Consider the following 24,948-nt stretch of genomic DNA (forward strand, 5'->3'; position numbering starts at 1 on the left):
TGAGCCATCATGCAGACACAGCGCTCCCGAGGAAAAGCTTGCTAGTGCCATCTATCTGTCGTTCTGTTGTGGTTTTTTAATTGTGGGAAGAAGCTTGTGCAAAGCTGTGAGGCATATCTCTGAGTACCTGAGATGAGTAATGCAAAATATGAAAAATGGAAAATTGCAGTGCAAAACTTGTGGATTATGTTAAAGATAATGAAAACTTCAGGCCACATGGAACTTGGGGTCAGGCTGTGGGGCTTTTGTTATCCACGAGTATTTAGATTATGAATCCTAGTTTTTTGCACTCATAGTCTCCTCCTCCAGTCAAATATGCGTGTACAAGTTGGGGATATGTATAAAAGATAATGTTTCAGCATCTGTCAAGCTGAAGTGAGGTGTTACCAAAGCAGTCTCTGCACCTGTATATGATCCATAAAGATTTTTGAGTAAGGTGGTTTTTGCCCATGTGAAAAAATCCTGGTAACTGTAGACATCGTGGAATCCATCTGTAAAGCTGCTCTCGATGTGCTTGTTTAGGTAGTAGGAGTTGGGATCTCTCTGCCCATAGGCAACCAGTAAGAGCATCCATAAAAACCCCACATAGGCTGGAAAAAAAAAAAAAAAAAAAAAAAGAGAGACAGCAGGTGAGCTCAGAATGAACACTGCTGTTCAAAATAGATTGCAGGACTGATTAGTGCTGCCATTGCTTATTAGGTTAAGGAGATGCTTTGCAAGAATCTGGCTGACCAGTGCTAATGAATTTACACCAGCTACGTCAAAGTGCTGCAGTTTAAGCATATCACATTTGGAATACGAGTAGGAATCTGAGTAGTAGTCAAGAAAATAAGTGGGAAGGCTGGCTGAACACACACAGTGATGACAGCTTTTAAGGGAATGAGTAGTTTTAACTTCATTCCAAGTAATATCGAGGTAATATTTGCTATTGTTTTCAGAGGCACTAAAACATAATGCTATCATAATGCTAGATATACCTCTTAGAAAAGTGGCCAGCAAAGATGTCCCTCATTTGCTTTTGATTCCAGCTGCATTTAACTGTTGACCTACTTCCACCCTTCCTAACTTTTGTTTAGCTTTTGTGTCTGTAATGTGTCTCTTTAGCATAAAATCCAACCTTAGCCACACTTTAATCTCGAGCTGCTCCTAAGCAGCCGGTCTGTATGCTGTAGTGGCTGCCAGAAAGCTAAAGACACAGTGAAATGTTTTCACCCAAGAGAACAATATTTTCACTGATGTAAAAGTACTACTGAATAAAATGAGGTAATCTTCATATGGGAAATACCCAGGATTTCTCTGATGAGGGCAAATGCTTTCTGCTCCTTCATGCAGCTGATTTTCATTTTCTCAACATCAGCTGCAGGAGGTGGCCGATAAATATTGCTTCTGCTGTCCCGGCGGGCTCCGAGGAGAGGATTTGAGTCACCTGTGGGTGAGAGCAGTAAAACCTGGCATCAGTCAACAAGTTATCTGTGTCCTGCTTTTCACTTCTGTGAATATTACAAGGAAATATTTATATTTAAAGGATGATGTGCTCAGAGTGACTAAGTGAGGAAGAAAGCTGTTGAACAGTATTCTTTGCTGTGCCCTAGGACTCCTGTCTGCTGCTGTTGGCTTTTTCTAGATGGGATTGTGATTGCAGAAGGTACTCTTTGGTAACAAGGACACATGGTGGGTGTGGAAAACAATGTAAACTGAGGGCTTTCACATCATAGAACTTCAATATTTTTGACCTTGTGGACTCTTTCATTAGGTGTTATTCAAAATGTATCTGCCTATCATATAGCAGTCTTTGTATTTTCTGTGGCTGACACAAAATCTGTTACTAAGCTTTGTCCCCACCTCTAGCTTGATCTTGTGAGTGCTAATGGCTGGGCATGTAGGCACAGCACCTTTGCATTCTACTGACTTCTGCTAACTTTCTCAGCTGAGATTCAGGTGTATAAAAATAACCAGCAAAGTCCCCACTGTGAATCACATATTGGTGCAAAAACCATTCAAAAGTCTTGGAGAGCACTTCACTTTTTGAAATAATTTCTTACTTTACAGACAGTTACCTGGTGCAGACAAAGGCCCATCAATGGCCATGTTTTCTTCATCCTCGTGTTCCACCTTCTTCAGAACCAGAGCAAAGAAGGCAGCAAATCCCAGCACCTGCAAGAATTAGCTACAGACTCACTACATGCCCATTTCATATAAAAAAGCTCAGACTTTGACCTGGCCTCCTTTGGATCCAGGTACTGCAGAAGAATAACTGTGCTTTGGCTTTGTGGAAGTCTTATAAACATGAGAATAGTTGACAATACCTAGAGATTGTCTAACTAAACTGTTTTTGCCGTATGGCCCATTTTCTTTGGTCAGAAGCCTTATCACCTATTAAACTCTGACAGAACAGGGGAGATGAAACTAATGCAGTTAGTGCCAACAAGTGACAACAGAAATCTGTGGTCTATGTGTTAGCTCTAGTTTTAAAGGGAAAGACTAACTTTTATATGTTAAATCCTGTGGTTCTTTAAAACATATCTTCCCCTTTTCCTGGAAAGACAGCAGAATGAGTTCATGTTGGCCGGTGGTTGTACTTCTGAGGATCTCACCTTTAAAGGCTGTGTGATGAAAAGACTTTCAAAGAAGGAGATAGCCATGGAGATCAGCCACTTGATGGAGTTCTCCTTCCCATAATGCAGCCCATAGAGCATGGTAAAGAACCCAGACACGCCACTAGTGGCTGCCACAAGGAACCAGGCAATGAACACAAACCACCAGGGCAGCCCTTTGGAAGAGGAACTTTTCTTTCCATCACCAGAGGAGCTTGGAGTAAGAGACCACCTTTAGAGTCAACCAGAAGAGAAAAAATCATTCAGCACTGGAATAGAAGCCAAAATCACAGTCTTCAGGTTCATTGGGGTTTGGCAACATCTTATGATTTAAAATCTCTACCAAAATATATATTTTATTTTTTTTAACTAATGCAGTTATATAGATATATTGATAGCAAAAATACAAGAAAATGTGCTGCCACCAGCTGAAATCAAAACAAATACGATGTGTTTATTTGCTCCTCAGTCTATGCATTATTGAACCTCCAGTAGAAATGTTGATGAAAAAAATAAACATGAGTGCATTTTAGCTGCTGGATACCTCTCCTGTGAGATCACCAGAAACACCAGAGAGATAATTAGTGGTATTGTTTTCAATACTTCCAACTTAATTATCAGCTTTTCCTGCAATATTTTTGTCCACTTATTCATTTTTCTTCATTTTTAGAGACCAATGAGACTTTGGAGCTCAGTGATTATGTTCAGCGCCGTACAGTCATGTGGCACTGTGCTGTAACGTTCAGTTTGGGAGGCAAAATTGACAGAGAGTAATGATCTGTCATTATTCCTTTTATGTGCAGTTATGCATTGAGATTTCTTTGTTGCTCCTACGGTAGTATAATAGTATGACACGTTTCTACAGCTGTTGTAACAGTTATCTGGCACTTGTTAAGCAGTACTTATTTTCGTCTCTGTCATCCTGGACAGTTTTGAATTCATGACCTGAATTTACTTGTACTGAAAATGTGAAGAGTATTAGGTTACCTCTCACTGATGGACACTGATGGGCAAATCTGGTTCTCCAGGAGGTTCTTCATGTGCTGAACCTGACGAACAGCTTGTGTATAACTCTGAGGCATCTGAAATTTGTGGGGCCCCAGTAATTCCAACTCCATCTCTACATGCTGGAGTTGCATGTACAAGCAACGGTTGTAATCATTGTGTTTCAGTCGTTCACACGTTCCCTTCTCTGGAGTCGGGCTTCTTGCCTTTTCTATAGGTAAAGAGTTTTAAAAAAAAAAAAAAAAAAAAAAAAAAAAAAAGAGAGAGAGAGAGAAAATCAGCATGGCTATCCCTAGATTAAAATACTGTTCGGTACAAAGGCTAGAAAAATTAGAGCCCAAGATTATAAATGTGACAAAGCAACATTTAAAAGGACATGTAATGCAGCTTTGTTACTAAAGCCTTAGCATTCTTCTGCTGGAATGGGCTGGAACTGTTGCCAGTAGGCAACTTCACAAAACAGAAGTCCTAAAACCTCAGTAGCAAAGTCAGATAAGATCAAGTGTTAATTTGTTCATAATTTACCTTTGCATTTGGTAGCTTCAAATACTCATTGGAAAAGCTAAATATATGTCTTTGTGAAATCAGTGGGACTGTTCACTGTTCATATATTATTTATTATATTGTTCACATCTTATTTATATTATTGTTTAATTGCAAATAAATCAATGCCTAAGTTAAGAGTCAGACTGAAAGGAGCAACAGCACGAAGCCAATAATAGAAAAAACAGGCAGGACAAAATGACTGTGAAACAACTTGTATTTGTGAGTCTTGATGCTACTAGATACTGATCCATCTCTGAAGCCAGGCTGATAGCTAGATTTCATTCTACAGCAAAAGAAAAAGATTTCAGTGTCTTCAGTCAGCTGGGTGGTAAATGGTGCACAGTGAAAGGATGAGACAATGGGCACGAATTAAAACACAGGAGATTCCATCTAAACCTAAGAAAAGCTTTTTTATCGCACAGGCAGTTGAACGCTGGGACAGGTTGCTCAGAGAAGTTGTGGAGTTTCCATCCTGGGAGATACTTGACATCCAGCTGGACATGATCTTGGGCAACCTGCTCCAGCTGTGCTCTGAGCAGCGTGGTGGACTAGAGGACCTGCAGAGGTCCCTTCCAGCCTCAGCTGTTCTACAATTGTGTAATTGCCTTTGAGTCAGAACATAAAAGCTTGGGTCCTCACATCCAGTGTCACCATCAATTTCACTACAAAGGTTTCAGCAGATGTGTCACCTTGTGTTGTTTACCTGGTATATCCATAGCACCTAGTGTGACAATGATGGGGTCATCCTTCTTTTTGCTCTCATCGTAAAACTCTTGGCCAGCTCTGTTCTGGTGGCAGATGATGTCCTCAACCAATGCCAAAAGTGTGTTGATATTAGTTGATTTTCCAAGATCTGATACTGAAGTGAGTGATGGAGTCTTCAGGGCTTTAAAGAGTGAGTTGGCAATTCTTCTTATGTCCTAGAAAAGAGAGCAGCAACACGGCAGTGACTCAGGCTGCAGAGACTTAAGCTGACGTTTTCAGAAGGCACCACTGGCTGGGAGCTGCATCAGTTGCTAAAATCCCCAGAATGGGTAAGGATGGCACATCTGCAGGGCTGGAAGTGGCAGGCAGATTTCAACGAATTCAGCAAGACAGTTTTCAGGAGTCAGAAATGCAGCTTACCTGCCTGAGGACCTACACTGAGGAAGACTGGGTCTGTGGTATGCTTTATCTTCACTGCCTTGCTTGATGTTTGCTGTTGACCCCTGAACACAGTGATTTTGAACACACATCTTAATTGTGCAAGAGTCGGGGATGTACGGAGGCAGATCTTGCTGAAGATGAGGATTCCCTACACATGGAATACACTCTGAAGGTGGATGTCTCCTGTGCTCACCCATGGCTGTGTAGATGAGTAACTGAGTGCTTTGCACCAAAGCATGTTTGGCTTGTCACCTCAGGCAATTTGAAAGTCATCTGACAGGGAAGATTTCTGCTGTTCAGCTGGAGATGTGGAGTCGTGCGTGGCAGCAGAGGGCAGTGCAGGACTCGGTGGGGAGCAGCCACAGGGACTTACCTTCATCACAGCCTCTGGAGTGAGCGAGACGGCCTGGGTGAGCTGTGGGGTGGGAGGAAGGCTGGGAGACACCCGGCCGTTCTTTCCCGGCTTCTTCTCTCTGCCCGGCGTGGCTGGCCGGGATCGTACGTTCCTGAAGATCTGCACGATGAGCAGGTTGATGGGGAACATGAGGAGGGAGCTCTCAAAGCCAATCATCACCTCCTGCCACGTGAACTCAATCTTCCCTGTCAAGATCAAACACAAGGAAAGAGTGAAAATAACCTCAAGAACCATCAGATCTGCATCTTGTGAAAAAGCCCATTTGTTCAACTGCCCTGCTTCTAGATTTTGCTGTCTCTTTATTTTCCTGCCCAAGCAATGGTAATGGTTGTTACCCAGATCCATTTTCTGCTCGGCTGGATCCTTTGGCACCCCCCAGAACATGATGCTGGTCAGCATGGTGCAGAGCAGCAGCGAGAAGCAGCACGACACACGCTGGGCTCGTGTGAAGGAGCTTCGTGGGGAGCGGCTGAAAACTGAGTACCAGATGTGCCCATCCTGGAAACCTTTGGAGGTCTTCATGAAAAACAGATTGCTGGGAAGACAAAGGGAAAATCAAGAGTGCTTAGAAAGGACAGGGAAAAATAAAGCCGTAGTTCAGGATCCTGACCTGTTCATGTCTGTAGGCACTGTCAGAAGAAATGCTAACTATGAGAAATTATCAAATATCACGGCTTGATTTAGGTGGAGTGCTCATAGCTACTTTATGGCCTTTCCTCCTGCCCATACCATGGTGGTTAAAGCTAGTCATGAAGCTCGTTGGCTTCTGTAATATATTTCTAGGCAAATTACACTTAAGATAAGATGCTTGGGTTTCCATATGTCCATCAGGCTATCCTTTAATATCAGCATTTCCAGTGTGCTGTAACTGCTAGAGTAACAGTCAGGCTGTGTTAACCAGTGTGTTCCTCGTCTTGTTCAGAGCCCTTTGAGAGCAATGGAAAGCTCTCCCTGATTTCATTTTTGTCTAGAGGCTTATCTTTGCATACTTGTTTTTCTAGACTGATTGAGAGAAAAAGGCCATAAAACAGCAGTTACCTGAACTGCTTCATGTCCTGTTCTGTAGCTACTGGGAACACTTTATCTAGGACGCAGTCTCCGATATCAATGGCTAGCCAGGAGTTACAGAGGAAGTACCACTTCTGGTCCCATGCAAGGTCCTGAACCACTACTCGATTCACATACCTGTAGGGAAAACATGCAGGTCACATTCACGTGTAACTGAGTGCTCTGAAATTCAGGACTCAACAGGACCATGGAGGACAACCTCTGGCCTTTGACTTGTTAGGCTGTGTGTAAGCTGTACGGCACAGAGCACACAGCACTGTGCAAAAAAAGAAACTAACACTTCCTTTGTAGAAAGGATAATCTATAAGCACTAGGAAAGGAAAACTGCTGTCATTATAAAAATATTTTCAAGTCTTTATTATTTCTCTGCATCCACTTACCAGGATGGATTGTCCCCTGAATTATCATGCCACAGTCGAATACTCTGCAATTCCCCAAGAGGGAAAAGGGTACAGAGCAGGAAAACATCCACTCCTCCACGTTCAAAGACTGGTGTATCAGGATCAGTCAGATGGTGTGGCTCACTCTCTCCTTCGAGTCCATAGAGGGTGAGAGTCACCTGGAGAGTAAGATGGCAAAATGAAGACTTGCGCATCTCAGAATCCTGTGTATGATTATTCCTCTGACATACTCCCCCTGCTTTCTAAGGACTTTCTGGCTTAGAAACTGCATTTGGGTGCTCCTTTATGTCTCCAGTTCTCTAAATGAGTGCACGAGCTCTCCCTGCACAGTGCCATTGGTACCTTGGAGGTTGTGGCTGCCCCACGGCGGTGTCCTGTGAAAACTGTCACAAGATAACGGTACTGAGCAAAGGGGTCATTGTCTTCCAGTACTGTGATTTTCACCTGCAGAGTGACACAATACAGCGTTAGCAGTTTGATGAGTATGGCTGCATTAAAGCTGGGGATAGGAATTGGTTATCTTGTGAGCTATGCAAAGGGAAGGGAGTAGGGCTGGTTGAAAAATTCTGTTAAAATAGACTGGGCAAAGCGGGATTTGGGAATCGTTATTAGCTGAAGACTTACTTTGGCATCATCCTGGATGTCTTTCCTTCGAGCCCAAACAACTACAAACACATATATCAGAAAGATGCATCCTACAGTGGTCACCACCACAGGGTTGTCCACAAAGGTACCAAATAGCTGTGCGGTTTTGCTAACATCAATGGCATTGGGTATGACAAAGAAGGAGCTCCCAAAGAAGGTCAGATGGTTGCAGAGGCACTGTGTGCTTCTAGGACTTGTTTTTGGTCCTACCTAAAAACCAGAAAAAAATATAGATAAAACATTTGGCTTCAAAGTATAAGAAAACTAACCAAGCAAATGAAAAGACAGTGCTGAGACGGGTAAGTTATTAAGGACACATTAATAAGGGACACATCCCAAGAAGTTGAATGAAAATGTCATTTAAAATTTAGCCATCCTGGACTAACCTTCACTTCTTGATTTTATTAAAACGTCTCAAAATGATGTTATTTTATGGTGTGAGTTCAATGCCATCATTTTACTCTAAGATGAGGGTTATAAGGTTTGGCTTTGAAGTAAATATAATATAAGCATTGCTGTGTTTCTCTCTGCTTACCTGACATCCATAGCTGTTCCAGTTCCCCTGGTGCTCATCCCAAAACACACAGCGGGATGCGAAGCAAGTAACAGCTATCGTTAACTTGTCATGGGCTGTGGAATCCACTCCCATATCTTGTAAAACCGTGAAGTAGTAAGTTCCCTCTCCAAAAATGAGTTCTGCTGGGCTAAGAACCCAGGTGTTTGTCTCACCTTGAACATAAATATTTTAGTTTCAATGTTAATTCAGAATACAGCTGTGTTGCATATAATAAACAAACAGAACAAAATGAAAGAAACAGGTATCAAATAATCCCTAGCATTTCACTGTTCAAAGCATCCCACTCTTTGTTCCCGTAGCATGAGATTGGAACTCCTTTGAGACCTTTCTTTCAAGATAGATGTCTGAACTTATGGCTGGGGCTCATTCTGCAATTCTATAGATGTGCTGACACTGTAAAGCTGTGGATGAGCTCTCCACGTTGTCCATGCCGGGTGCTCTTGCCGTGGGTAGTGACCACGCACAGAGCTCTGTCTTGGTTACACAAGCCCATAATACCCAAGCTATGGGTCACTAGCAAGTTGTCTTACCTCCAGTAGTTTTCTTACAGAACAGATGATTTTTCAGGTCATAATTAGTTTCATTAGGGCGATAACCATACCCTGAGTAAAGTATTAATGGAACGTCTTCTTCACATTCCAGGTAAATCACTACAGATGTGTTTTCTGAGGTGACGTTGACTTGGAAAGTGCTAAAATTGCCCAGATTCAACAGAATCCTATCTTCCTGAGTTGCTGAATGCCTTGGTAACATGATCTGGTTTTAAACAGAAAGACATAGCTTCAAATACAGCAAAGCATGTTTTATTTTTATCTATAAGAACAATACAGCCACACACTAGAAAATCTTTTTTAATAACATGAGGAAAGTATGGCCAACAGAAATACTGTCTTCAAAGTGATTGTCTTGATACTGTCAGCTAACCTCTGAAAAAGTCCCTTTCAAATCCACATAGGATCGTCTCAAGATCTGTGATCCTTGGTGCATTTTGTAAGTGAGAGCTGAGGTTACAACTGAAATGCTGGCTACATGAATTGCATATCTCAACTATTTAAATGTCAGCTTGTACATGGGCTAGGAAGCCCAAACAGGAGTAATATGTGTGCACTGCCTTGTTGGATGTTGACATCCATGACATTGTGTTTTGGGATGACTGTAGTCTGGAGTAATTTTTCCTGACCCTTTTTTTTATTTTATTCTTTAAATCACACAAATCCCTCCATCGCAAATGCAGGCACCCATGATCCCATGATATGTTGTAGCAAACACAGTGTCACAGTTTATAGTCACCTTACAGAGGATGGTAGTACAAATGACTGTAAATGGAAAAAGAGAAAAGAGGAATAGGGATAGAAACCAGTGGGTTTACCTCAATGTTTTCTTTGAGATTGCTGACTGGTATGATCAAGCCATCCAGACCAGTAAGGCTTAAACCTCCCACTGTTCCACTGATGTCAAAACTGGAGTCGCTGGAGAAAAAGGGATTCACGGCAAAGCTCACCATCTATTAGCAAGACATTAAGAATCAGCTTTGAGCTATTGGTAATATTTCATTATATTCAAAGTCTAAATTGCTGAGAAAAGGTGCCTTGAAATCAGACCCAAACAGTAGTCAAAAGAAGCCTGCATCCGGATTTAAATACCTGCCTTAGCTCTGTGAGAGGCCAGACACAAACCTTGAAAGTGATTTGGATTCTGAAATGTGTACAAAAATATTTATGGGTTTCCATTCACTGTGACCATCTTGTCTTTTAGATACCAGATATCAAAATGCAATTGCATAAGCCTCTTTGAAAGTGACTCTGTGAGAGCTGTGGCACTCCTCTTGGCATTAGGAACAAGAAATCTATTTCTCCTGTGACAGCAATGCACAAAAGAGTGTGTCAGAGTCATCATCACAATGAGAGGATTCAGGAGCCTCTCCTAATGCTCAGGTAAGACACTTTCAGTATTCCACTGATATAAGGGGGTTCTGGACATGTTTAAACAGAGCTGCAAAAGACAGAATGAGAAAAGTGTATGTTTTACAGGTATTGTAGGAGTGTCCTCAGAGTGTCAAATCAATCAGAGGCCTTTAGAAAATCTATTAGAAAAACATCACAATAATATGCAATCCCTTGTTCTGGGGGAAAAAAAAAAAAAAAAAAAGTCTCCTAATTCAGATCAGGGATGTGCTATCGTCAGGACATGCACAGACCTCGTCTCCTGCAGGGTCTGAGTGCCTCAGACTCGTTTGTTTCTACCTGGGATGAAAGAGGATAGCTGCCTGTTGGTTTTAATGGCGATATTGACTCTGAGCTGTTGCATCCTCCTCAGAGCACTGGTTGTAAACAAAGAGAGCACATAAGTATGCAGCATTGATTCTATCACCTTTTCTAAGCATCCAGGTAGGAATCAGGAGTGTATGTGAGGGGATAATGGGACAGGGAGTTTAAGCTTTCAATCCTCCTCAGCTTGCTCAACCAACTTCATGCAATTAAGATAAGAGAAGGCTTCTTTGACAAGAAAAATATTTCAAATAATTTTCTTGTTATGACTGGAGGGATGATTTGAGTACTTGTATGCTCACTGCAAAAGGAGTCTAAAACCACTAGACCAAGAAAGTAAGTTGTAGATCAGATTGAGTCAGATAAAAGCTGTTTACTTGCCCTTATATCCACTGTTTCATCATCAATTCCTGAAACACTGAGAGAGGAAGCTGTTGGAAGAACAAAGCTGGCAGAGCTGGAATTGGAGATATTAATGGCTGTACCATCCAGGCTTTCTGTCTGTAATCTGTCCAGTCCAGTTAGGGTTGAACACAAGCAGAACAGAATGAAAGAAAAAAAAATCATGTATGGATTTCATATCTAGAAAAAACTTTTCTCACTTCATTAGTATAACATACCTGGAAAACTGTTTCTAACTCAGCCAGTAACTACTTAGTGCATTTTCCCTGATGTTGTACTCCATGTAACACTACCATATATCATCCCAAAAAGGGGTGGAATTGGCATATCTGGATGCGGAGGTGTACACACTTAGGTGTACTTATGCAAAAGATACACCTGGTCTTTGTGTGAACATGTTCTTGATTTTTATGCAGAGTTAAATGTGGACGAAAAACAGGCTCTCAAGGAACAATTTGGGGATAATTATAGGCAATGGAGAATGCTTATCAGGCTCCTCATGATTGTATTTGTTCCTGCCAGGCTGGTTACAGTTCTGTATAACATGTCATTATTGGCAACATGGAAAAGAAGAAAAGAACTTAACTGAGATTTCCACAGACTTTCAAAGGTAAGCAGCTACTGCCTGACGCAGGAGGTAGCAGTAGTTTGTCCCTTGGTCAGAGAAGGCACAGCATGAGAATTTCTAAGCTGGTTTACTGAAGTTAATTGGGGTCCAAGCTGTTCTTCCTATCAGTCAGCAATGGCAGCCTCATCACACTGTTGAAGCTGTCATTATGCTATAATACTTTTTTAGGTGGTTTCATTGAAGGATAATGTAATGGATATTCGGGGAAAATTTGGGTAACTATCAGGATTTAGGAGGCGTTGTTACAGTTACCTGTTTATATACATGGTGGCAGAATGAGTGGTAAGGACCATGGGTTCATCGTCTGGTTCCTTCCCAAACAGAAGGGCACTCTGTAGATTTTCAACTGTGTTCAGGAGCTGGTGTGACACTGAACTCTGGAAAAGGATTAGAGGAGAGGGGACTTGTAACACCGCTGCTCAGAATCAGCAACTTGGATGTTATTTGCCCTTACTTCTTTTTATGAGGAAATACCGGGTTTACTGTGTCTTATAAAGCTGGCAAACTTGATGATGAGCTTCTTAATCTCAGATACAATTATTCTTGTCAGCAATTCAACTTCTGTAATTCTCAAGAAAACACTGCATACAGCAAACAAATATCTTACAGTAAATGGAATTCTAATATTTAGAATTTCTACAAATTGAAGTTTGAAGGACTACAAAAATTGCATCAATTTCATGCAAGATGTTTGTGCACTTGTGTACATTAATGCTCTTTCACCGCACATTTTAGTGTTTAGTCACTTGAAAAACAAGCCCTAATTACCTATTAGTTAGGTGTTATTAGTGTGTTATGCTGGGGGAGTTTGAACAGTTCATAACCTTTTCACTCAGGTTAGATTTATATCATGCCCTCCTCTCTTGCAGTGATGAAACCTGAAGTATATGCAGTCCAGGAAGCACACAAAGGCAACTGTGGCAGTTTACATATAAATAGGAAGGGCTAGGACAAAATAAACACGTTGCATAATTCTGAATAGAAAATCAGAGTGGACTTTCTGAAGAAGTGTAAGCAGCAACCAGAGCTGATTCCAGCTTTGAAGTAGTGGAGCCAATCACAAATACAGAATAGCTGTGGCTTCCTTGAATTGTGGGGCAAAAGGAGGGAAAAGAATCAAATCTAGAAAAAAAAATCTTACTGCAGTCAGTCTGCTTGTCCTCTGTTAGAGGTCTTACACTGATCCTGTGTTCTCCAGCGCTCTGTCCTGTTCAGCTTTAAATGTAACAAAGCTTAAGAGGCTCCTATCATTCCCATTAGCAGACTGTTCTAACAGGCCCAACTGGGCAGAAGATTACTTTGATATTCAAGTCCACCATGTCGTTGTAATAAACCCTACCCAATACCAACTGAAAAATATGAAGCAGCAAAACTCTTAAAAACCTTCTAAAGCAAGTAAATATTCTGCTACAGGACCCTACAAACTGGACCAAACCAAAATTACCTGTTCTGCCTCTGGCACTGAAGTGTTCACAGCTCTGGTGTGTACGGAAGCTTGTAGGACATTGCTCACTGCATTAAATAGGTAGGTGGCTGCATCCTTTAGCTTCTGATCATCTCTGCTGTCCTCTGTGTTTACAGTGAGCAAGGAAGCACTTACATCTTTTAGTGTGTTGCTAGCTTCCACCTGCAGGGGAAATAAAGGGAGAAGTTTCAATGTTTTGGTGCTACAGATGACAGAAGTGACGTGTCATTGAGGCTTTTACTGAGTATTGCAATGTAAGTAATCCCGTGGGACTGTTTGTGGCTATACCTGTTCTGCTGTAATAATTTGTGCTGGGGTAATACCTGAAACACCAATAATGATGATGTACTAGATGGCATACTAACATGTAACACAGCTAACGTGAAAAATGCAGCACGCTTCCACAGATTCAATCCGTAGAAAAGATGGATAACATCTGAAGAAAATATGTCTTTCAAACACAGGGACAGGGAAGAGTTTAGATGCACAATGACACAGTAAATCAGGTTGTGCTTTCATGTGGTGACTCCAAAGATCCAGCCCTATTGTCAACTGCACGTACATTTCAATCTTAGCTTCCATAAAACCTATTGGATTACCAGCAAGTGACACCTTTGGCCTTGTGCTGTGTGAAATGTCAAAGAATGAGTCTTACAGTATTTATTTTGTGCCAAAACACAGCCCCTGACTGACGATTGGTTGTGAAAGCACTGGCCAGCACTTAGCCCAGGGTGAGGAAGCCAAATGCAATCACTGCAAGCTTGGACATGTCCATTCCCACAGTCTGCAAGTGCTTAGCAGCCTCGCGTGGAGTGAGTGCTGAAACTGAGCTATGCTCTTGTCTCACCAAAGTTAACCACATACTGCTGACATGCTCCCAAGCCATTGGCTGGCTGCAACTGTACAATACATCAGAATTCACGACAGCTCTTCTTGTTGCCAGTGTATTTGTGAATCTTCCCCAGTGACAGTTTGTTCTGTCCTCCCATGTGCTCACTCCTTACACATAAATAGCATCATCTACTAACGGTGTCATATTGCCAGATAAGATTCAATAAATACTTCTGCAAGGGCAATCTGAACATTTGTGCCTGATTCCTTTAGGTACCGTTTTGTTCCTGCCTCACTGGCAGCTGGTTTATGTGCATTTTGTGACACTGCATGGATCAGGAACCAAAGGATCTCAGCAAATTTTTAGGAAAAAAACAAAACAAACAAACAAAAACCTCCCAGGTTCTTCTTCTTCTTCAGGGTTCTAAGAATGCTTTACAAGACAAAATATACATCCTAGCATGTCTTCTGCTAAAAGTTAAGGTTTTCACCCTAAAGATGTATCACAGAATGTAACTAGCCAGCCGCTTATCCCCTGGATTGTGGCGGCTGTTGAGACAACCCCTGTGGGTCCACATTTGTTTACTCAAAACAGCAAAATGCATTCCTTCTGGTCGAGGCATACATGCTGGTACAGTCAAAAAAAATGAGCAAAGAACAGGTACCTGTAAGGCACCAAAACTCTTCCAAGGTTAGTGGGGTGCAACAGTGTCTGTACTGTTGGTGTAAGGAGACAGAAGGTGAGATGCTGCTTACCTGCGCAGAGGCAGACAGCTCCTCACTCCTGTGAGTGATTTCTTTCAACACTTCTGACATCTGAAGAGCAGTCTGCACTGATGTTACATTAACAGCAGAGAGAGTTGTCAGCATCAGCCCTCGGAGCTTGGGATGGAAAGGGATAATTAGGCAAAGGAATAAGATGCTAATGAAGACTAAGCAAGTAGTGCTTTATATTGACAGCCAGGCTTGCTGGAAACTGTGGTAGAATAAAGCTCCACAACAAGGATTTGAACTGATATTAGGTCTCCTGACAAGATGCCACTTGCCTTAATAAGTGTGTAATCACATGAGTTTTGTTACCTCCCGACACAGAGAATTTATACACTTAACATCCATTAATAGCAAGGGGAGTTACTTCTTAGACTTTGTACTAAAGTCTGCGAATTATTATGTAAATGTCACTTCCAGAGAGAGCAGAGCCATGTATAATTGATGTTAGTCAAATAATGAATCACAATTGAAGGATTATATGGCATTTCTCTAGATCTTTACATCTGAGGCATGCAAAGCACCATACAAATATCAACTTAAAAGTGAAACTAGCTTGTAGCTGAAAGAAACAAACTAAAATTACCTGCCATCTACTACTCTTAAGGAAATTGTCATAGGATATTTCTCCTGCAGGAGAGGCAATTTTATTAACATTTAAATTTTGTGCAAAATCGGGTTACCTCTAAGCTTAAAATGACCATCCAAATTAGTTTAAATTATTGCATTAACAATTGAGAATTAATTATTTTCCTTATGGATGATATTTTTTATTTATTTATTTTTTGCTTGGGCAAGTAGTACAAAATAGCTGAAACCTGTGCCAAACGCAGAGGCGGATACCAGAAACTTGAAATCTCCATTGATTTGAGGAGGTGATATATGAGCTTTTTATTACTTAAGAGCTGCCAAAGAATACAAAGAGTCAATTATATCGCATTGTACTGCAAGAAAACAAGTGTCTGGCTGACCTCTTTTCGTGTGTCCGTCTGTAAAGATATGTTAAAGTTTTCCTCTTGGGTCTCGTGATTAAGGACTGAGGTTACTGACTTAAACAGCTGGAAAAGACTCATGCTGTTGTTCCCATCTTTTAGGATGCTGTTTGCCTTCTCAGATACAATGGCCTGTAGGGTCAGGTTCCCATCGATCATATCTGTGTGTCCAACCTGTTAAAGAAATCAGAAATGCTCTTAACTTTGCTAACACTGTTATAGTTATCTTTGAACAGTTCCCACAGCTATCTCATTGGCAACCTAGCTGGAGTAGACAGAAAACTCTGTTACCATTTTTTCATGTTTTATTTTCAATTAAATTCTCCAGGCAGTTCTGCCATCCTCTTGGGTCTCCTGACTAAGTACTGGAGTCATTGACTTGTACAGCTGGAACAGACTCGTGCTGCTGTTACCACCCTTTAGAATGATGTTTGCTCTCTAAGATCCTATGGGCCATCTTTAGAAATGCCCAAATGTAAGAAAAGAGCCCAATTCCATCTCAATCTGTGAAAAACTACTTTCTTTTTAAGACATCTGACACCCGCTTGGCTGAGAAATTTGTGCAGAAGCAGAAGCAGACTCTAATTCAACCCCAAGTTTTCCAAGCCTCACCCTGTGCATTGCACAAAAAAGCACACTGACACGAACATCTGCTGAGTGTGAGGCATGGAGAAACACATGGAGTTTTAGTGGCCTGATAAGGATCTCTACTGGCACAAAAGCAGGAGTTTTCAGGGCCCTACAGAGAGTAACTCCAGACTCACTACCCAATGTCCACCTAGGTCATCTTTTAAAATCCTGTCCTAGAACAAAAACAGGAGAAGTGCCTTCTGACTATTTTGAGTCCACAGAGATTAGTCTCTGTTAGATACAGAAATGATCATTGCACAGTCACAGGCATGTAGTAAGTACAAAATGGGAAGAAGTTCCAAAAGTGAATCACAGATTAAATATCAACTTGAGAGAACTTGTATTGTGTACCTTCACTGAAGCATTAGTTTGAACTGTATCGCCAAAGTTGTTGCTAATGGTAATTGTCACGTGTAAAATGAAATTATTTTCCTCTTCTCCGAGTGGAAGATAAACTGGGAAGAGCTCAGGATCTGGGCCACAGTGCAAGAGAGAATCTGAAATAGGAAAGATGGGATTACCTACCAGACATCACACAGACACCTCCTGTTCTCTGAGAAGAGAGGGCTGTAGGCTTGCTCTGTGCAGGCCTGATTGACTCATGTTTAGACTCTCTGAGGAGCAGAAGCAGGCTGTGCCTTTGCTCTTGGTGGCATCAGTAAAAGTGCTTGTCAGAAACATGGGGAAGCAGCCAAACCATCCATCTCGGGACTTACTTGAGTTCAGGTAGAAGCAGTATGTGAGCTGCTGGGATTGGCATGAATCCACTGAGCATGGAGGGCTGCAGGAGACTGTGAAAGCAGTGAGCACGGATCCCTCCCTGGGAGACACAGTGCAGCTGGGGACCTGGGGCGGAGGCACTGTGCTCACGAGGTAGGTGTCCTCCCCGTAGCCACGCTGAGTCACTGCTGGGAGTGGAGGGAGCAGAACGTCAGCGATCATGCCATGGCAGCAGTGAGCTGCAGACATTACTCTAACCTATTCTAGCAGTGATGTGGTTTGTTCAGGCACCAGAAGCATCACTGTGTACCTAATCAGAAGGGAAATCCCACTACTGATTAAGCCATAAGAGGAAAAGAAGTATTAAAAATGTGGTAGTGTTTGCATTGTAAAGCAAAGCTGGGTCATTTAATCGGGTATTTAATATAACATCATTGCCAAATGAGCCTTAACAAAGTCATTAACAGCTTGGAGTCAGATAACTGAATTTGTCCTGTTGTGCAACAGCCCAGAACAAAGATAGTTCTTAATTATTTCAAAGAACACATATGTAAAGTAACAGCTCTCAACTTGTGGAATAATTTAACTTCTTGCTTGTCAGCGAGGCTCTGTGCATGTAATGTCAGTATGATGTCAGGATGGCAGAGGCTATCTCAAAGGAGTCTAAAAAACCCTGCTTGCCCCTACCTGTTACTTTAATCTGAAAAGCTTCTCCGTGTGTCTGCAAGAAGGAGCTGTTCATTATCAACATGGATGCGTTGCTTTGAAGCAAATTCAAAGAGTCCTGCCGGAAACCAGTCAGGCTACAGGCTGGAGGGAGGGGCGCAGACTGGAAATCAGACAGAAAAGAAAACATGACAGTAGACGCTCTTTGCTGTGATTTCTGTTGCAATTTATCAGGAGCAGAGTGGCAATTTGGTGCCCTCCATTATAACCACTGTCAAACGTAGCTCCCCCGTACCTCAATCCTCAAGCTGTTTGCAAAGCCCCCCACGTGCCCCCTCTGAGACCACATGGCTTTCCCTCACGATAGATGTTTATTTTTTGTGTGTGCAGTATTTCTGACAAATCTGATGCTCTCACCTTGTCTTGGAATGTGTTATCCAAGTACCAGTTATACGAAATGGCCTGGGAGTCCTTCTGTCCAGAGACACTCAAAACAACTTCCTCGCTAGCGTTCACTGGCTTGCAGTTTGCCTCACACCTGTAAGGAAGTAAGACAGTGGTTACAGGCAGTAACTCTGTGAGATGTCATAGTCCTTGATGTTGGTTGTTTTAATCTTGTTTAATGAAAATCTGCAAAAGTCCTGTGATATATGTCCAGGTGACGTGACTCACAAATAGTGAAATACTCCATTTTAAAGCAAGAGGTTTAGGAACCTTCATCTCCATTTTCAACAATGACTAAGGCGCAGAATCCAGACACTATTTATGTTCAAAAACTCATTCAGGCTCTCAAGTGAAGCCTACCTAATCTCCTAAAATTATTATATTAACAGACCATCGAAATGCCGGTGATGTTCCAGCTTTCCAAGAACCAGATTTTTAAAGCAGTAATGTGTATCTGGGTGTCTAGTAGGAATTTCAGACATATCTTACAACTTTTATTCCTGTCATTTCAATGAGGTTTGCATATGGAAATCTCCAGCACTGAAAGGAGGTAGTGGGAGTCAAAATGCCTAAGTGGTTTGGGAGAAATATTATGCAATTTATAAAAGGATTATGTTCAGAAATGTGAACTGGAAAATGCTGCAAGACCCATTGTCTTTAATTCCTTTGATGGTAATAAATAAATGGATTTACAACAATTAGTAAACTATTACTACTGTTATTATTAATGATAATTGTGGCCTTGCCCTAGATTTGTGTAGTAGTAATATTAAATAGTGAACATCAAGGTTTGAAAACAGACCTGATTTCTAGCTGTAGTTCTTGTTTTGCAGTCACATAGAGACATTGCTCATCCTGTTTCTCTTCATTCCCACGGTTTTGCACTGTAACCTTCACAGTCACTGCTGACTTCGGAGGAGGAAGGCAGGAAGGTGGGATCTGCACCTCTCGTTGGTTGGTTAAGATTATCTGGTGCTGCATGCATTCATTCCACTCAGGCCAGCAAGCTCCTGCATGAAATTTCTTTTATAATTAGAGTAATTGTAGCATCCCATGTCCCTCATAAAGGGCTTGCCTGGCAGCAGCTCCAAAGAGCTTTATAAAGTAAACGAGTTTCCTTAACCCAATTTACAGAGTGGGTAACCAGAGTTCAAACTGATTTCTTCAAAATAATATATGAGGTCAGGGATAAACATGAGGACAGGACACAGATGTTCTGAATCTCAGTCCTGTTTTCAGCCATAAATATTCTTGCATTAGGTTTGATGCTAATTATTGCAATTTTATTGACACATACCTTTCAAATGCCTAACTATGTAAGTCACTTGCAATTAGGTCTTCACTGGGGCGGGGTGAAGGCTTAGGATGGACAGATCTTGAAAACTAAAACCTAGGAGCTGCCTTTGGGAAAAGACAGAACTGTGTACTGTGCATTATTACAGACCGTGGTTAGGTGGGTGTTAAAACCAGAATAAGGCAGAGGGATGTTCTTCGTATACAGTGAGTGGCAAACTTTTATAAAGCCAGGCAGGGGACTAAACCGTCCCCTAGTCAGATTTTCACAGCTTGGTCTAACATGACAATGAGTTTGACGCTGATGAAATAGAAATTGGTGGAAAAGCTTCAGGAAATGCACATACCGCAGGACCAGAGGAAACTAGAATTAGTGCTGTTATCTGGCCAGCCAAGAGTAACGGTTGTGAAAGGATCCACATGGCGACTTGGTTTAATATATATTTTGTTTTTTCTTTTGTGATCCTAAATAATAAGGAAATGTACCAGTTAGAAGAGTAGCATGTATAAACACACACGCATCTTGTTTCATATAGAAATTAAAAATGTGTGTAAGGTTAGACCCCAGATGCAGATCTGTAGTTTAGACGATCTTTCCCTAAGCAGTGTTTGTATGGGAGTAGAAGCTACGGGAATAGAAACACATAACACAGAGAAATGATGCGTGGCAAGATATTCCCAAACTCACACCTGTTTAGGAGCCCAGCTCCTATTTTAAAAATTAATCCAAGTACTTAGGAAACTAATTTCCATTACTTTTCCTTTTTTGGACCAAGACTTTTAAGTCTTGGACAATCATTTGTCTTCTAGTGTGTTTTCTGGTACATCTCTTTTCTATCAGAAATGGATACATTACAGCTGTAGATAAAGAGAAGAAGAAAGTAGCTGAATTTGTCTTTCTGTGCAACGAACTGTGATAAACTTACTTTTAAATTAGTTTAATATTCCTCTGGTGCAATATATTCTTACAGCTGATTTGTAAAGCGTGATGCCTCCTTGTGAAGCAGTGTCTCCCATAGCAGACGTCTGTCTGCTAGGGTTATAGTTAAAAACTCTATCTTTGAGATGATAACAAAATGTTATATCTAGCAATTCTCGATTTAACTTTGTGCAGCTGCTGGCAATTAGTGTTTCATTAGTTTCTCAGCTTGCCATGAGCTGGAAATTTCTTTTTCACAAAGTAACTTAAACATCCCAATACAGAAGCAGAAAGCACTTGGAAATAATATAAAAAGGTATTAAACTCTGCTTGCAAGATAGCCCCTCAAAGGAAAGTTCACATTAGTCACATAGATAATTTTAAAATTTATCTAATTTTAAAATGTATCTAATCACATTTCAACTTCCCAAACTGGATCACGGAGAAAAGTTCATTTTCTCTAATATTGGAATTGTTATTTGCAGGCTTTTACGAGCTGTAGGTTGAATGCCTGCGAACACATTTGTCTTGGAGACGCTTGGTGTAGATTCTATGTTAAACTATTTGGGGCACAGAAAATCTAGTCCATAATCTAATATGTTGCTAATACCTCTTTTTAATATCTTCTGCAGCACTTTTACTAGCGAGAGGAATTTCTAAGCATGTCAATTTTAAAGAAAGATCTTTAAATAGTACTTACGTTTGTCTTTTGGGTATTTGTTTTGGAGCTGCCTTTTTCCTTAGCAGAATCTGTTCAATACAGAACAAAACAAAGAAAAAAGAAAAAAAAAAAAGAATATTTCATTGCTACCTATAAAGCTTTCAGACAGTCCTCAGTGAATTTACCTTAAATATTTGACTACAGGCACTCTGAAAGATAGGGCTGTAAGACTCAGACTCCTGAATTGTGATAAACAATGTATTTTCAGGAGGTAAAACAGTAACAAACTGTCACTATAAATAAGATCATTGTAATTCTTCAAACATAATGGTGTAAATCAAAATCAGTTCACAGAAGTTAAGAAGTTCAGTTGATGTACACAGAAAAAATGAGGGAAAGTACTGGAAAAGTCTCAATACTAAAGTCAGTTTATTCATGGTAAAATCTGCTTTTGTAAATGTAAGCAAGTGCCATCTAGAAGTGTTTACTGACAGCATTTTATATGATTGCTGTGATGCAGATATTTCCTAGTTTTAGAGCTACATCCCAGGACATAAACTTCACTACTTAATTTTGAGGACAAGCAGCAAATGTGCAATATGTAATATAGAGAGAGATGCTAATTTATGACCACTTCAAAGCCAGAGAATCTGCCTTCATCAGGAAGAAGCTTCCACAAAAGTTTTCAGCACTATTGCTGGAAAGAAAGCAATTACTAGATGCAAACCATAAACACGCCATAAAATGCTCTGATTGCAAAAAGACATTTATATGGTAAAAACCAGCACTGCCAGATAAATGCAATTACCTTCTTTATGGGAAGTGTTTGCCAGCACATTGATGAGCCCGATATCCAGACTCATGTTTGAGAAGGCATTCGTGGCCACCACTTTCACTAGGAAAGTACCTAGAGAAGACAAAAGACCAATTTAGAATAGCAGCAGACCAGTCCATGTTTGTGACATAAAATCCAATACATTAAGAAAATCCTATTCTTTTCTCTTGGTTGGTTTTGTTTGTTTGTTTTTATGAGTTTGAGGGAATGGTTTTCCTGTTTATCTCAAGTTTTAGCTACTCAGCTGCCCTTGTTCTAGCACTTGCAATGCTGTTCTTTGTCAGCTGGCTTTGATACTACAACAAAGAAATCTAGAGATGTACTAGTATTGGAGTCCAAATGAGTTTAGACATCTTGAGAGAGCAGCTGTCTTGTTTTGCTTGAAGGGAAGGGATGTTCAAATGGGCATAGGGAGGCCCATTACAATTTCTAATATTGAATATTCTTAAAACATAAAATGAAATCATAATTAGCTTCTGGTGTTCCAGCTTTGACATGGGATTTGAATAGTTCATTAGAGGAGAAAACTTTTTTATCTTCTGAAACTAAATTAACTCTTAAGGACAGTCTCCCTAATCCCATATTTTAAAGGCTTTGAATTCTTAATAATGAAAAGAAAAAAAAATCTAAAAAGCTTATTCATGAGTCCCAACAAAAGCTACATGTTGGAGACTGATGTGCAGATGCGGATGGAGCTCCCTTTTTTCTTCGTCATCCATACTGAGAACTTTTGTTTTGTTTTGTTTTGTTTTTGTTTTTTTATTACCATAGTGTGAAAAGGAGTATAAAGTTGAAAAAGTTATACGTATGGACAAGCTGGAGGAAAATGCGTTGTGAGTCAGGAAAATGTCTTAATTTATACTTGAATCAGGTACAGTCATGAAAAAATGACTAGTTCACTACGTCTTTTTAATTGCAAAATTCGGGTGAAACCTCGCTTTCCGTCTCCTTATGGATACCCATTTGCCAGTTCTGTTTTTTTAGCTCACTTAAAGGCCAGTGCTGTTCATACACTTCTGCAGGACAAGTTTAAATGGTTAGAAAAGTTATCAAACTCAAAAAGTATCAAAAAGTAAGTTACTGTCCCCTAGCCCAGTTGCTGTGCCTGTTTATGTGAACTCCCCCACTCAGTTGTGAGTGTCTCAGAAGCAGAGATGTCAACGTGCTGTACCTTCAGAGTGCATGGGAATGAAGTATGTTCGAGGTTCCCCTGCAGGGCTGTTTTCCTCATGAGAGTGAGTTTCGTTAGATCCAACCACCTCAAACTTCAGCTTATCTGGGGCACCATGAGGAACAGAGACGTTTATCTCCAGATTCTCCCCCAGCTGCACAGCATGAGAAGCTAACACAGCCTGAAGACCAGAGACTGGCTCAATTAAGTGAACGGCAATGCTCCCAGAGATCTCTGATGCAGTGGTGTTGCTGGATGCTCGGATTTCCAGCCGATGCATCCCAGGGCCCAGCAGCTCCTGAGCAGCACTGTCAAGTGTCAGATTGTGCGGGACAATTCCTTCCTTTGCACTGGATTCAGCAAGCGTCACGTTACCTGCTAGTACAACGTAGGTCACTCCGTTACCTGCAGAAAGACAGATCAAAATTTCTCACAGCCTATGTAATAGGCAATCCACTTCTAGCTGCTTTGTGCAGCATTCAGGTGCTTATAAAGGAGCCATAAGTGTACTGCAGCAAGGCAGTTTGAATAAAGTCCCTTTTGGTGCCTTTGTGCCCATTTGGCTCCCTATGGAAACCTGACTCGTTTCTGCAGGGAGTGCTAAGGCAGTCAAGAGAGTTCAAACCCATGCTTCTGAATTTCACTTTTTAAGCATGTGGATCCCAGGAGCTTGAAGTGAGCACAAAGTACACAGTAGCAAATACGACTTGCTCAGTGGGGAATCCTCTTACCCTCTGCTAGAGAGGCATTTCTGTGCATTCCTAACTTCAAATACATAAATACTGCTACTGGCTTCGTGTGGATTCACATGACTGAAGCTGTGGTCATGCTTCGTCAGATTTGTGAAGGGGGAAAAAAGGTTTGTGTTCATGTTCAAAATACCCCTGAGAAAGAACCCCTCCAATGGAGCCGAGAGCATTCAGTTGCAGAAATGCAATGATTAGACGAAAATCATTCACTAAAAAGAAGGATTGTTTTGTGTAATGAAAATCCTGCTTCTGTCCCATGGGTAGGATCAGATTTAGCCTACAATTTAAAGCATGCAGAGTAATGAAGCTCACCTCCGTTGAGTTCAACTTGGATCCATAACACCTCCCCATAGAGTGTTCGGCAGGGAGAGCCGTTCCCAGATTCGTACTGGCTGTAGCACCCGGTAAGGCTTAGTTCATCCAGCTTGTCTTGAACAGTCACCCGCCTCTGTGCTGTCACATGCCACTCGCTGGTAGTGCACTCCACGAAAACTGTGAACTCCCCAGGAGATGAATATCTGTATGTGACATTGCTGACCAGTCTAGAACAGAAGGAGAACAGCTGCCTGTGGAAAACTGTCCTGGAAAGTCTTGAGTCTTACCTGCTAACGGTGGTCACAGTTCACAAATTTCTGACCTGATCACCTCTGCTATACTCAGGAGATTGGAAATGAACATGACTGTTCACACAAGAGTATGTAGCAGTGCCCTCGATTTCTCTTTTCTTATTTCACTCCTGATTTACCTACTCTAGGATACATCAGTGGAAGCTGAGGCTGCTCAGCGTTTTGTCAGATCTCAAACCTTGCTCTTTTATTTTGCTCTATGTATGTGCGACTGCCATGCTGGAAAAATGTCTCTTCATTTCCTGGGACTGATGCAGCTCCAGTAGTGGTAGCAGCAGGAGATGAATGGATACAAGGAAGTCTGCAGTAGCTGCTATTACTGCTAATAAGCATTGGGAGATGGTAAAAAGAACCTAAGGATACCCTTCCTGAGTGACACGCACCACGGAAAGCAAAGAGGTATTACTCCCAACACTATTCTCTCTGAACTATCACTGTGACACCTAGTAAATGAAAAAAAAAAAAAAGAAAATCCAGACATCAT

At 41.2% G+C, this 24,948-nt stretch overlaps 3 protein-coding genes across 3 annotated transcripts in view; 1 reads left to right on the top strand and 2 right to left on the bottom strand.

The window, feature by feature from the left end:
- LOC309882801 (polycystin-1-like protein 2) overlaps positions 1–24,948 on the bottom strand; it is a gene marked incomplete at its 5' end in the record, with an annotated part of 38,591 nt that overhangs the window by 7,443 nt on the left and 6,200 nt on the right. Inside the window, 27 exons of the mRNA XM_082770210.1 lie at positions 405–590; positions 1,286–1,426; positions 2,058–2,154; positions 2,595–2,826; positions 3,139–3,143; positions 5,674–5,891; positions 6,042–6,241; positions 6,745–6,891; positions 7,155–7,333; positions 7,518–7,619; positions 7,800–8,030; positions 8,356–8,549; positions 8,928–9,153; positions 9,767–9,901; positions 11,046–11,172; positions 11,947–12,071; positions 13,139–13,321; positions 14,747–14,872; positions 15,730–15,924; positions 16,732–16,877; positions 17,097–17,288; positions 17,788–17,929; positions 18,184–18,304; positions 19,013–19,220; positions 21,892–21,990; positions 23,090–23,494; positions 24,151–24,371. Coding sequence (XP_082626336.1) covers positions 405–590; positions 1,286–1,426; positions 2,058–2,154; positions 2,595–2,826; positions 3,139–3,143; positions 5,674–5,891; positions 6,042–6,241; positions 6,745–6,891; positions 7,155–7,333; positions 7,518–7,619; positions 7,800–8,030; positions 8,356–8,549; positions 8,928–9,153; positions 9,767–9,901; positions 11,046–11,172; positions 11,947–12,071; positions 13,139–13,321; positions 14,747–14,872; positions 15,730–15,924; positions 16,732–16,877; positions 17,097–17,288; positions 17,788–17,929; positions 18,184–18,304; positions 19,013–19,220; positions 21,892–21,990; positions 23,090–23,494; positions 24,151–24,371 — 4,583 coding nt within the window. The remainder of the gene's footprint in view (positions 1–404; positions 591–1,285; positions 1,427–2,057; positions 2,155–2,594; positions 2,827–3,138; positions 3,144–5,673; positions 5,892–6,041; positions 6,242–6,744; positions 6,892–7,154; positions 7,334–7,517; positions 7,620–7,799; positions 8,031–8,355; positions 8,550–8,927; positions 9,154–9,766; positions 9,902–11,045; positions 11,173–11,946; positions 12,072–13,138; positions 13,322–14,746; positions 14,873–15,729; positions 15,925–16,731; positions 16,878–17,096; positions 17,289–17,787; positions 17,930–18,183; positions 18,305–19,012; positions 19,221–21,891; positions 21,991–23,089; positions 23,495–24,150; positions 24,372–24,948) is intronic.
- Positions 1–24,948, top strand: part of BCO1 (beta-carotene oxygenase 1) — a 60,674-nt gene that overhangs the window by 6,182 nt on the left and 29,544 nt on the right. Inside the window, exons 2-4 of the mRNA XM_082769913.1 lie at positions 10,153–10,331; positions 11,589–11,676; positions 13,108–13,219. The gene's annotated coding sequence lies outside the window, so the exon portion shown is untranslated. The remainder of the gene's footprint in view (positions 1–10,152; positions 10,332–11,588; positions 11,677–13,107; positions 13,220–24,948) is intronic.
- LOC309882643 (polycystin-1-like protein 2) lies at positions 3,263–5,683 on the bottom strand. Its single transcript, XM_082769916.1, has 3 exons — positions 5,665–5,683; positions 4,849–5,065; positions 3,263–3,810 (listed from the first exon to the last, which is right to left on the bottom strand). The coding sequence occupies exons 1-3, from the start codon at positions 5,668–5,670 to the stop codon at positions 3,578–3,580; spliced, it is 456 nt and encodes a 151-aa protein (XP_082626042.1). The 5' UTR covers positions 5,671–5,683; the 3' UTR covers positions 3,263–3,577.

This window comes from Aythya marila (genome assembly GCF_965140915.1).
Source record: "Aythya marila genome assembly, chromosome: 12".
Classification (NCBI taxonomy): Eukaryota; Metazoa; Chordata; class Aves; order Anseriformes; family Anatidae; genus Aythya; species Aythya marila.